Below are 14,006 nucleotides of genomic sequence, written 5' to 3' on the forward strand. Positions count from 1 at the left end.
AAATGAGAACTCTAGTGTGCGGAAAGGGTTCCCATTGACTCCAACGATTGAGGCAGCCAATTAGTGTTGAGCATTGTCTAACGGAGGAACCTGAGAGCTACAGCTTCTTCCTAAGAAGAGTTGTTATTAATCCTTGTAAGGCACTCAAAGTACTTCTTCTTTGGTGAGAGGCCAACAGGGTCATAAGACAGTCCCTTAAAAAAAGACAGCCAGCTCCAGTTTCCTTCAGCTAAAATTCATCATTTACCTTAGAAACTAGTTTAACTTTCATGCAGATTTCTGAAGCTTTTTATGTTCAAGATAAATGATGACACGAAACTTGAAATATGCAAATTTTAAGTGTTGAAAATGTAACTTTTTGGGAACATCACTTGCATAAAATAAGAAACAATTAAAGAACACATCTGTCGGTTTATTAGGCTTCCTGTAGAAGGCTGACAGAAGCTATAGTGAACGTCTTGTTTAGTAAAACAACATAATACTAAAATTGCATTAAAATGTTCTTGTAAAGAACAGTTGCAGCGAAAAGGTCCATCTGAATGGCACTAATTGCCTAGTTTGCTCTTCTTGAGGGTTGGTTCACCCTTTGCGTTTCTTTGGTCCCCGTCACTCAGCGCAGTGATGGCTGGGATCTGTTAAAGACAGAACAATCGGTTAACACACACACAACCTAACACATACACACACACACTATCCACACAACATCGAAGCAACTGACCTCTGGTTCTATGAGCTCCATGCGGATCTTCTGGTGCTGGATGTTTGATGCATCCAATGAGATTTTCACTTTCACTTTGTCAAACATGTAAAACGTTGCGTTTTCAACTTTGAGGGAGGGAATCTAAACAAAATTAAATTAGAATTTCAAATCTGATTAATCAGTGTGTAATTAATTAAACTACTTGAGAAAGAAAAGCCAGAAGAAAAATAATGACAAACGTACAAAAAGAGAAACAACCTAAACTGTAAGAAACCCACGTCGTCTTTGTTCTCCATAAATATATTTATATTGGGTATGGGTGATAAGCGCCAGTGTTTTTAATTATGTTACTGAACTCTTAAAGGGTTCTTTCTAGAATGCTCGTGTGTTAAGCGAATGATCCAGTAGGAATAAGAGGATTCAAATATTGCCAATACATGGTAAAGGTTTCACCCTAACGGATATTGGAAATGGAGCCAGTAGTAGTAGTAAATAGTAGTAGTAGTAAATAGTAGTAGTAGTAGTAAATAGTAGTAGTAAAAAGTAGTAGTAGAGCCAGTTTTCACTTCCCCCATCTTTTCTAGAGGCATAAGCACATGTAGGTTTAAAATACCCTTTAGTGTTCAATCAGTACTGTATTTTGCGTCGAGAAATAAACCAACTGTTTCACCTTGCACAATGGATAATGTAGGTGCAAACTCAACCAGATAACCCACAAATCTTTAAATATAGAATACTCTAACTAAGTTGTGCTGCACAACCCAATTACCAGTCAATGATATCACTAATCAAACAAACCCACGATTCTTGGTGGGGAAAATAAACTAGTTTTTACTAAAAAGTATGTAATAACTAACAGATATTAACGCCTCGAGCCCCATGGGGTTTTTGGCACCTTACGTCCCAGAACTTTTTTTTTTTGTTGACATTTTTACCATGAGGGTTTCATTAAGATTCGCCTTTTCAGCAAGTTACACATCCTTTTTTTTCTCAGAACAAACAGGGCTTTTATTTGAAACCATAGAAACATGCAAAAAATAATAATTAGAAGTGCTTGTATTTATTTCTGCTCTGTTATCAGTGCAATATGGCTAGAGAGCCCTCTAGCATTTACGTCCTAAAGGGCTTTATTGAATGCCTATTTGGGACGTAACTGTACATCTATAGGTCACTGAACGGGTTAACCAATAATAGTACTCTTATACATAATTTAGAATTCTAATAAGGGAATTAGTAACTTAAAAACAATGATTTTAACAGGAATAAAGCAAGCCCCGGGTTTGTTTGACTACAATGATATCACAGACTCATAATCGGGTTGTGCAGCACAACTTATTATTATTAGTGCTTTGAGAAAAAAAATGCAAAAAAAGCTGCAATTACATCTTTGGTCATAGAGACATTTAGATATCTTTAAAAAAAATATCAGACATAAATACCGTAGTTGCTCGATTATAAGACGACCCCCCAAAATCTGAATATTAATTTATGAAAAAAGAAAAAGCCTGAATATAAGACGACCCTATAGGAAAAAAGTTTTACCAGTAAATGTTAATTCATGTAAACTATGTGAACAATTTTTTTTTTTTAATAAAAGCTATGATTGAGAAAAATATTTTGTTTTTATTTCCTTTTTCCAACCTGCCCCCCAGTTATGCACATCTGCCCCCTGGCCTGCCACTCTGCCCCAGAAATGCCTTATACCCCTATATGCCACTGTGCCCCATGATATGCCTTTTAACCCTCTTAATGCCACTGTGCCCCATGATATGCCTTTCGACCCCCTATGTTCCACTCTGCCTCCAGAATTGCCTTATATCCCTATATGCCACTCTGGCATTAAGGGGGTTAAAAGGCATATTATGGGGCAGAGTGGCATATAGGGAGGTATAAGGCATTTCAGGAGGCAGAGTGGCGTATAGAGGGTTAAAAGGCATTTCTGGAGGCAGAGTGGCATTAAGGGGGTTAAAAGGCATTTCACAGAGCACTCCAGAAATGCCTTATGCCCCCCATTTAACACTCCCTCCTCCAAAACTTACCAGAGCTTCTGAGTCCCCGGTGTGTAGAGCTCTATGCGATTCGCGTAGACAACTTCCGCTGCAGCCGGGAGGAGGTGCGGTTAGCGGCGGGGACTCAGAAGTACCGGTAAGTTTGGGGGGGGGGTGGACAGGAGGATCCAGGTCCCCTGCATCGCTGCGGGGGATCTGGATCTTAGTCTCATAGTCAGACCTAGTTGAGGTCTGATTATAAGACGAGGGGTATTTTTCAGAGCATTTGCCCTGGAAAAAAAACGTGTCTTATAATCGAGCAAATACGGTATAGAATATGGAAACACTACTGATCCCTTGCATTGCACCATAATCCTATAGACCTTATCTATATATACCTGGGATACAAAACAGAGTATGGGGTTTCTTGACAGATTTTACTTAAATACACTTTACCGTTATACATCAATCACCTTACCTCGTCATTGTAAACTATTTTAGGTTTCGCTTTGTTCTTTTCCTCAAAAAATACAGTTCCTTCTAAACCAAATTTGGGAATTAAAACAACTATAGCATTTTTTCTCACAAACAAAATGTATCCTTCTTCGCTCATTATTCCTTTGTTCTTGAAGAACAGCTGTTGAAGAAAGAAAAATCAGCCCGTTAATAAGAATACCGGGAAAACGAAACCTGAAATTGTGATACCAAGCAGTACCGTATACTTGACTTAGACAGTATACAGTAGGTTTCGGATTAACTCCTTAATGACCTTAAGATGTATTATTATGTCCTATTGAAAATGGTCTAGATAGATGTTTACATAAATAGTTGTCTTATTGATTTTGCACAGGCGCGGATGCCGTTTGCCTGGGGTCTCCCTTATCACCAGGTGCCAGCTTTGGGGGGCTCCTTGTTGTCTGAGCTGCTATAATGGCACCGATTAAGCAGAACTAACAGGGGACGCCCAAACGTCCCGTCGGGTATTCAGTGTCGGCAATGTCAAGTGCTGACAATCTCAGATATAATGTCACAAGTGGAAGAGTTCCCAGATTAGGTTAAACTTTGTCATGCCCTGAAAGCCTGGAAAGTTTATCCTTAATCAGATTTAACAAGGCAATATGCAAGAGATACTTTTGGAGTTTCATAATGCATGGCTAAGATGATCAGTTGATTTGTGTCTATTATACAGTATATAATACTGTATATATCAGCATTAATGGGGGGGGAGTGAAAGTTCTACAGTAAGATTCTTTTTGAGTTAAGCAACAACATACCTGCGTATGATAAGAAACTGAAGCCCGTTGCGAATACTGAGCCATCTTATGCCGATAATTGATATTTTTGCAGATATCCGACAATTTGTGCTTGTCTGTGAGATCCGGGTATGTGCTATCTGCTCCTACAGTGACTGCGAGCAGTCTGTGTACTATGATATCAGCATACCTAATGAGTACAAACAGGATTTTAACAGTGCAGGGCTATCACATAAACAAAAGGCCATATAGCAAACCAAAACTTAGATACTTTTTCCAATATTATACTATATTTTATTATATTATTATTATTATATACTTTAATACTGCAGGATGAATAAACTTAAACAAAATAAGTTAATGAATAAAAAGTAAACATAAACATGTTTTATTATTGGTTGCAGATTTTTTATGTATAAATAGCGATCTAGAATTTTATTAGGTAGGTAAACTTTTTCCTCTACGTTTCTATACTAACCTTCTGATTGGAGAGGTAAAGTGCGTGTAAATGGGAGAGGCTAGACCGTAGTGAAGGAAATCGTTGTCCATGCCGGAGCAGAAGTAGACAGCTTGCATCATGCATCGAGTCGCCAGGATCCTCAGTAGAGTGTTTAGGTATGGAAATTCTAGAGATTCGGCCTTATCCAAAGAATCAGCCAGAGCCTTAGCAGAGTCACATTTAATCTCCAAGTTCTGCAAAACAGATAAGCAAGGGTATGTAAACGAGGACATAATCATTGGAACAATAAGGGAACTCCTTCTACGTGTCTGTACTCTAATACGGTGAGTTTACCTTGGACTTTGCAGCTTTCACCAATATGTCATAGTTTGCTGGCGGCGGTGCTGGATGTTTGCGGAGAAGAGCATATTCTGGAAACTCATCGTAAATTTTTTGTGCCACAGAAATATTAGCAAGTAACATAAATTCTTCCACCATTGAGTTGGTTTCCCTGAAAACAAACAAGTACACGTAAAGCGCAAAACTCACTACCAACAAGCCAAGCAATGTTCTCATATTCCCTCGCATTGAGTACACATTTGGTGGTCAGACAATATTTAATCTATCAACGCTTTAAAAAAAAAAAAACCCACAATCACTCTTCTCTACGACACACAAACTGCAAGAGTTAACAAAACATTTTAGAATTCTTTTAGAACATTTTAAAAATGCTAACAGACACACTTTGAACCGCCATCAGAATATTTTACCAATAAAACAATACAGATTAACTCAAAGAATCCCGGATAAAACGGATGTGACCAAGGCTACACCCAGTGAAAACCAACATACTGTAACTCCTTAGTCTGAAGGTCTATGGGATCGTGTGTTTCACTGTCCATGTGGAATCGAACCTCTGGTGAAGAGAGGGTTAAAGCTCTGTAAGAAATGGGGGGGGGGAAGGCCAATGGATTACAAAAACATGCATGTACATTCTCTGCTATTATACACTTGTATGGGATATTTTGTCTTGTAAAACACCCTAGAGGACCGTGCAATACGTGGATGATTTATCATGCAATCTCTGTGTGGGGATTTGTATCTGGACAAGCGGGATCGTCCAAAACCTCTTGTTAAAGCCTGTACGTCCCCACACTTAACTCAGAAAACAAGGCTTACTAAACCACATCAACCTATCATGGTTTTGTAAGCTGTACCAAGTTAAAACGTTTTAATTGAGCTGTACGGACTTTGCTGCACATGGCGGACAAAACCCAATGAGCTTCTCCCAGAAGCACCGTCCGTGTGACTCAAGAACTCCCCCCCCACATTAATAATGTATCGTGCGAGGCCAGTGCAGCCCTTCTTGTAGAAGATGTTCACTCGGGTTGGCCTTTTATACCGCACAGGGAAATCTGAGAGTGAAGATTCTCGTGGTTTGCTGACCAAGTCCACAAGACGAACTTGCTCATGTCATCGCCACTATATAAAATAAATGTCAGTGGTCATTTTCTAGGGGAAAAGGTAGCACTGTTTTTCAGTTACTGTCTTCTACGCAAGTAGGGTGTGCCAACGGGTCAAACTGGCCCAATCGTCAACTTCTTTAACAGCTCCCAGCGTGCGTTTCTCTACAGTAATTGTCCTAACCTCTACAGTACCTGGGTTGTAGACAAGACAAGAAGCTGCTAAAAATGCCTTATATGCTGGCTTCTTATAACTCAAGAAATAGAACTGCACTTCTTACTAACACTGCGGAGTAAGAATACTTCAAATACTTTGAGAACGGCGTCCTTAGATAAACAAGTCATCTCCCAGTCAATGACAAATGGTTGGAGTACTAATCGCTAAAGGTCATGAAGATAAATCTATTGAATCATTTACCCATTATCTATTCTCTTCTTCTTGAAAATTTTGGCTAATTTATTCAGCAGACGGAGACTTTTAGTAATCTCATCGTTCATTGCAGGCGAATCAATTCTCATCTGTGCTTGCGCATACGTAAGGGAAGCCTGAGGAGGACACAGAGGGTCATCTGTTAGCAGCCACCGACAGACAAGCATCTAAATAAACACTAGGATACATGGAAAATGCATTCATTTTACCAGACTTCAAGGTCTCTCTTACTTGCCAAAGGCACGTGGTTTCGGGCACATTTAAAAACAAAACATTACAAGCATTATTTTTTCCCTTTAAACATAATGCACTATATTCACTAAAGGGAGAACTCTCCCACTTCCCTATTATGAAGGCCAAACACTTCTCTAGTAAGGAGGGCGGAGCTTGCCCCGTGTAATGCACAATTCAATATGTAAAGAGACTGTCAAGAGCCTCCATTGATTTAACTATACATTATACAGGGCCAGCCAAGCTCATCCTGCAGCAGAAGCTCGCTAGGGTTGGCCTTTCATAATGTGCTGTGAAGTCAAGGAGCTAAAACACAACACTCCAGTTAACTCTGCCTTTAGTCTATACTTAGAAGAGCCTTGTGGAAACTTTACAGCTGCAGCTGAACTACCTCCCAGAGAGTTTCAGACTGACGGAGAATCATGGGAATTGTAGTCAAAAGAGTTAAACATCTACCTGGTCTACAGAAATGTACAGCTCCATCAAGTTGCATGGAGCCAAATACGCGGGCTGCCACTCAAGCAATTAGAAAAATCTTAAAGAAAATAAAAAACTGGCATAATATTTTATTCAAATTGAAATCTGACAGTCTTGTTACAATACGTCTGACTTTCTTCCATGGTAAGCAGTAGCATAGTTTGGCTGGGGAAAAGCCCTAGGCCTGAGCAAGGGGCGCACACTAGCCCCCCCCATCATTTACCGCAGCAAATCTGACACTGCTGGTTTGTTCTACGACTCAAACATGTTCCGGAGCTACGAGTGATGAAACACGCTTACCTTTGAATTGATGACACTTTTGGTGAACTTTGTATTTATAATTTTAGCATCTTGGCTTAGCTCCCAAATACAGGAAAACGCCAGTCTGGAAACGCAAACAAAATAGTCTTAAAAACAAAAAAGGTAAATCAGGCAACGCGATACGTTTTAGTACAAGAACACCGGAAACGTAACCTACCTGTCCACTTCCGACCTTAAGGAACATAAATTCGAGCTGAGCAGTTCGGGAACCATATCGATTCTCTATAAAGAAACATACACATCTATTATTTCTGTTATTCACTGGTAAATTAACAGTTTAAAGATGAAAAGTTCAGAGGTCGGCCAGATTTATTAAGAGCGACACAGAATACATGCTGTTTAACCACAGATTAGTCGTTCTATTACTATTAATCTACGTCTACACTGCACGCCATCTTTATTCTAAAAATACAGGATTGACCCGAGACATGATCCTTGGGTGGATAATTAGGGATTTCTTCGAAACGATATATCCTATACTAAACAATTAGCAAAATAATAACAGTATGATCTTGAAAAATGAGCTACACAAGAAGGCTGCATACAGAGAAACAACATTTCTTTACTACACTGTTAACACAGAGCGACGTTTCAAACGTATTTGGTTAATATCAAGCAAAATATGCTATGTAAGGCTGTGATGATATGTTTAATTCTTACTTTTTCACACAGATAGACGGTGGTCCCCCTGTTAGCGGATTCTTGGTCCAAAGCAGTTCCAGGTCGAATAAAATGGCTGACATCCGCAATGTGGACTCCAACCTTAACAGAAAAGACGTTGCGATGCCATGAGAAAAGTTTCCATATTACATTGCAAAAGGGCAATACAATGGTTTCCTTCAACAACAATGTCAATGAAATAACCCAGATGTCCTATGTTTATTTTATATTCTATATTGTATATTTATTGGTGTCAGTTTGGTCTATGAGAGCTCCACTAGTTTGTCTTTTAGATCTTATCCCAGTCCTATTTCAATATTATTATCATTATTAATAACGCGTTCAACAGTCACAAAATATAACGGAAAATATAAATTACCAGAGAAATCTGCAATGGTATATTATAAATATAAAATGCAAAAGTCATCCTGAATTTATTTCCAAACTGTTTGATTCAACAATTGAAAAGACTTTACTTGATTCAACAACAAAGCAGCCATACCTCCAGATTACCGTTATCTAGTTGGCAACAATGTAAGGCATCGTCAATGTCTGTACATCCAGGAGGATCCACACTGCATATGTAAAGATGTCTGAGGTCAATTCTGTTCCTCATATCCTGCATGTTTAGAAGAAAAAAAACACCATATTGAAATGTATTCAGCTATAGAGAGAGATAGGCCTTGCATACAACAGCTTCACATTTGGAGAAAACATTATGTTTCTATAATTACCTCTGGAGTAATTGTCCATGGCATCTGGGGAAGGAAGCTGAGAACAACTTGTGAGAACGGCTGGTGAGGAACATCGTGTTCTAAGAGCAGCACCTCAGTCTCCGTCTCCTTATCACCAGCTGCTCCTAAATTCTTGACAAAGTGACCCTGCAAAGGATATTTTCTGATTACTTTTTCTAGTTAATGTAAAATGTAAAAGCATTGCCATTGAGCACTTTTTTTTTTTTTAGGACAAATTAGTGAATCACAGATGTATTCTCACTTATTTTGTCTATTTACGTCAAATACTCTTACTTCATTGTAGTGGTGTGATGGCAAGATAGATTATAGAAACATTTTTTAGGAAGCCAAACAGTAAATTATATTTCCTTTAAATTTTCAGAAGAATTATACCATTTGCACCAAGTCAGCTTTATATCTACTCATCAGCGCTGAGCTTTGGTCTACTAGATATATGCTGATCACAAGATACGCAAAACAAACTAGTATGTTAAGTTGACTGCAAGTTAACTTACGTTAGGATATCTTGAATTTCTGGGCCAACCATCTATGGCAACTATGATCCTCTGGCCTTCTAAGTTAGACGACTGCCTGGTCTCAATGCGAACTCGAGGGATCCGCCGATCAGCTGGTGTGAACAGATGGCGAGTGGACTGGGAATGTGACATTTAGATAAACAGGTGAAATTCAGAACCTGTGTCCAGGAAAAACCACACTAGATTGCCAACTTCCTGAGAATGTTCGCTGTAGACAAGTGTCATCGCTTCACGTGTTGCATAGACATCTTCCTCTACCATCTCACATATCTCAATACTACATGCCTCTTGGTTTAGTAGCTCAGAACAAGCTTATGTATCAGTCACTTCACGTACGCTGTAGATGTACCGTCCAAAACATTGAACCAATCCCTTTCTCGGTTACCCGGGTGCTTGTTATTGGTTCTATCATTTGTAATGCTCCATACCTTTGTATGCCTTGACTTAAGAGCAACATTTTGATATGTTTCTACAAGACCATTAGCATTCCACCTTAATGCTATTGGGTTAAAAAAAAAGTAAATGGACTGCAATTTGTCTTTACTTTACCTGGAATATAAACGCTAATTCAATGTGCTTTGGTCCTAATCCCTAAAATATCCAGATGGTCTTAAGTGCCAGGAAGGACCAGGGACTTGTTTCTGCTACTGCTTTATAAGCTACAGAAGTAGTTTTATATAATCACCAGGGGTAAAGGTATAATGTAAAAGTATAGCCTGTGCAAGATATTAAAGTGTAATAATTTCATTTCTAATAAAAAGTAAAGTAAAAATACACTTCTTTGCAGGATGAAGAAATATTTTAACGAATACACCTCGTCGTAACAGCAGCTGATTACTAACCTCCTTAATTTGTGATTTGGATAGCATGCCGCAGTATGGTCTCCAGCTTCTTTTTATGATTCCCACCACTTTTCCTGATGGCTTAGTATTGTTTTGTCCACCAGTTTTCAGCTGTAAGGGGAAAAAAAAGTTATTATAGCATATTATTAACATTATATGCATATAACTTAACCAAATTGGCATATCTTTTAATTAAAATGTAAGTCTTACTACTAAAAAGTGTTAATAAATAAAATCAGGTTGAGCAGAACTCTTTAGTCGGGAATACAAGCAAAGAAACAGATACCATTTTTTCTTTTTCCTCTATGGATTCAATATCATCGGTTTCGCCTTCATCCTGCAGGACAACGGACGAAGGTGCCACCCAATTTTCTTTCTCCAGCAATTGTACGGCTATAATATCTTCTTGCATGGCCCTGTTCATGTTTCTTAATCCTTGTAGTATTATCTTAGGAAGGAAAACAAGGAGGGGTAAAATCATTTCTGTCGCATACTATCTATGCTACAATTATGCATTTGACTGAAAATTAGTTATATCCAGCCAATACATTTTTCTCCTACGTTCTGAAATTTTGGCCAGAAATATTGCTCTTTCTTTGGCCTTGTCTTATACTTAAGATAGCCTCTTATCTATCTCATTCATTCACTTTTAATTCCTGCACTCTCTACCATAGAACAGAATAGACCTACTGGAACAGACAATCATGTATATTAAAAAACAAAAATATATCCATAGTTATGATGGTTTGCTCACGTTTTGGGATCACGAGAGAAGTCTACTGTTGATTTTCTCTCAATACGAACATAAAGATGATTTTTTATTAGTTATTTTTTATTGTACTCTCTGAAGGAGCTGAGCATAGGATAACAGATTACAGAAATGAATCCGCCATACCTCCTTGTTCTCCTCAGATTCTCCATGAACCCAGACTGTGGCCTCCAGGTAATTATCTCGGCTTGCTCGGAACGTCCCTTGTACGTAAGTTCCAGATTTTATGCCCTGCTGTAGCTTTGACAAAGGAAGGTGCTCTGGAAAAATTATTTTCCCACTTTCTATTTCATTCTGGATGAACGCACAAAAAAAACAAAAAAACAACGGAAAATGTTAATTAACAATTATGCTATAAACTGCCGGTGCTGTCTAAGTATAATGTAATGCAAGAAAGGCACTCCCTAAATGATGATTAAATATTAAATATGTAGAAATGCAATTATCATTAAAGACATTGCTCCGACTTTAAACATTTTACATAAACATTTTTTTACAGTCTCACACACAGAGACAAGTTTTTGTACAATGTCTCATAAGACATGAGTGGTGCTCAAAAGGCATTTTTAGCTCATCAGAAGATAAGGTCTAATCATACAGGCCAACGTGGTCTAGGTTCATCCCAGCCAGTGGTAATTATTAGATGGCAACCCGAGTCTTCCCGAATCAAAATCAATACCTGCTCATCAGACACACATGCAAGACGGTCGACGAGCTCCGGATTAGCCACCAAGCTTTTAATGTATTCTTCACCTGGTAATCAAACACAGATCTAATTACAATACGAGACATCTGAAGCTTATTGGAGTATTTCATTTGAAAAAGCAAAGATCAAACAATTGTTGCAAAATAAAAAATAAATGCCACTGACTTTTTGTTTTAAGCCAGAAACCAAAATTAAGATGTTTGTGCAATTCTTGCCAGTGGATAGTATGGCTTTACTGATGCCATGATAATCCCTTGGAAATAATAGGTTTGTATTACTGGAGCAATCCCAGAGAAAGGTTGTGGTTAGACATGCTTTAAATAAATTTTTTTTAAAAAAGTAATTCAATATTAAAAACCAAAACCAGACATTGCGTCAGACAGACTTCATAGTGGCTGAAAACAATTCCTGGCTCTTTAGTACAACATGAGAGGCATAATTCTTGGGACTTATAGTTTTCAAACATAAAAGAAGTATGATGGAATAGACCACTAATGCCAGTAATACTTTGCCTTATCAAGCACATATTCACACTATTTATGTCACCAGATGGGACAACCATGAACAAATTTAAGCCCAACTATTTCATTACCTTTACTTGCGCGTTCCCTTAGCGACAGACAACAATTAAACGAATAAGTAAACTCCTCTTACATGTGTATGCAACAATTCCTTCCTCCACTGCCTTCTCTTTGTTCTTTCGGTCATTTGTAATTAAAAGCACTTGGAAGTTTGCCATATTTTCTGATTTTTTAATATGGTCAGTGTACCATTTTGCTGCAGTTCGAATGGCTCGGTCATTGCGATCATTGGCCGTTTCCCCTTTCTCTTGTTCAATGTAGGTTTCCCTAAGAATAAATTAGTAGAAAGAATACAGAAAATATGAGAGCTTGGACCCTTGAACATATGCGATCAAACCGATCTAATGCATTTTATAATTATCAACCAAATTTAACAAGCACAATTATAATTTGCTTATATATATATATATATATATATATATATATAAATGGGCAAAGAATATAACTCTTAGTATAGTTAACGGTATAGTTGTGTGTATGTACATTATATATATATATATATATATATATATATATATATATATATATATATGTACATACACACAACTATACCGTTAACTATACTAAGAGTTATATTCTTTGCCCATTTTGTATTAAATGATGTCATCAATACGGTCTCTGATCTGGTATAAAGAAACAGATGAGTATTTAATCTAATAACGGGTGTACGCTGGACAATAAAATGCTTAAAAACTTTACCTATGATGCTCATTGGTGAATGTATAAAAAAACTTCTCTGTGTTATTAGTAAGATCTCTAATTCTCTTATAAACCGGGGCACTGCGTCTCCTCGCTTCCTGAAGCACGGTCTGCAGCAAAATCACATTCTGAATGACAGGGTCCTCGAGGATATCAATCTAAAAGCAAAAGGTTCAAGATTGTGTGACACTTGGAAAAAATAATAGCATTCCTGCTATGCTTATAATTAAAAGATAATTACCACAATTATAGTAGGATAGCATAGTTAAAAGATACTATAAATTTTACTAATGTAGCCAGTTTGTATTTCAGATAGCTTTAGGGTTGGTATGACTATTTAGCATTTAAGAACCAATAGCAAATAAACTAATACTGTTCAAGGCAAATGGTGCTAAATTTAACCCATATTTAAGGAGGGAGGCTATTGGTTTCCTAAGCTGTCTGCCTTAACCCAGGGTTTCCAATCCTCGATATTACTCTACGTCGGTCCTATACAGAATAACACGACCGGGTAAGCGTGACTATACCTGATGAAGCAGCACATTGGTGTCCGGCATCAGATAGTGGGGTGTTGCGCAGAGCGAGCTCTGGAGTATCGGCTCTACCTGGAGGACAGGACTTGCCTGCTGGCATTCTTCGCACCCTTGGCAGCCACACGTGATGTCATCCCGTAAGTAATGTTCTCTCACAATCTTTAACACGCGACCGGTGCGGGTCTTCTTCATAAATGTTTTTGACTTCAACATTTTTTGTTGTTTTCCGCACAAACTATATGTAGAAAGAAAAAAAAAATAGTCAGGGAAAAGAATTGCTTGAAAAGATACTTCTCTTATTCCGATGTTAGAGAAGATGCTTAAGAAAGAGAGCGGCAGCTAGTAACACACTTTACAAACAATACATCGTCCCTTTAAACAAATATACGAACAAAGAGGATTCCGCTCCACAAGCACATCCATCAGATACGACACACACATCCTACAATTAAAGAGTATTCATTAAATATGTACACCTGACAAACACTACTCCGGCATCAACTTTAGGCACAACTGGCATTCACAATGTAGATTTTTTTTTTTTAACCCCCCAAGTAGAAAGTGTTAACTTTGGGACAATCAGCAAAAACGATCAAACTTTTTTTTGGGGGGGGGACTGGTCTAAATTAAGCAATTTTTCCTTA

At 38.0% G+C, this 14,006-nt stretch overlaps 1 protein-coding gene across 1 annotated transcript; it reads right to left on the bottom strand.

The window, feature by feature from the left end:
• Positions 1–545: 545 nt before the first annotated feature.
• Positions 546–13,575, bottom strand: LOC149299867 (exosome complex exonuclease RRP44-like). Its single transcript, XM_089485837.1, has 21 exons — positions 13,357–13,575; positions 12,830–12,987; positions 12,204–12,397; positions 11,523–11,596; positions 10,970–11,137; positions 10,361–10,522; positions 10,075–10,185; positions 9,212–9,349; positions 8,697–8,843; positions 8,465–8,581; positions 7,963–8,064; positions 7,460–7,524; positions 7,282–7,366; positions 6,262–6,389; positions 5,233–5,319; positions 4,735–4,891; positions 4,420–4,634; positions 3,963–4,131; positions 3,167–3,325; positions 719–841; positions 546–632 (listed from the first exon to the last, which is right to left on the bottom strand). Exons 1-21 carry the CDS (start codon positions 13,573–13,575, stop codon positions 546–548), a joined length of 2,865 nt encoding a protein of 954 aa, XP_089341963.1.
• Positions 13,576–14,006: the final 431 nt, after the last annotated feature.

This window comes from Sceloporus occidentalis, unplaced genomic scaffold (genome assembly GCF_023333645.1).
Source record: "Sceloporus occidentalis isolate IW3139 unplaced genomic scaffold, rSceOcc1.0.p SCAF_27, whole genome shotgun sequence".
Taxonomy (NCBI): domain Eukaryota; kingdom Metazoa; phylum Chordata; class Lepidosauria; order Squamata; family Phrynosomatidae; genus Sceloporus; species Sceloporus occidentalis.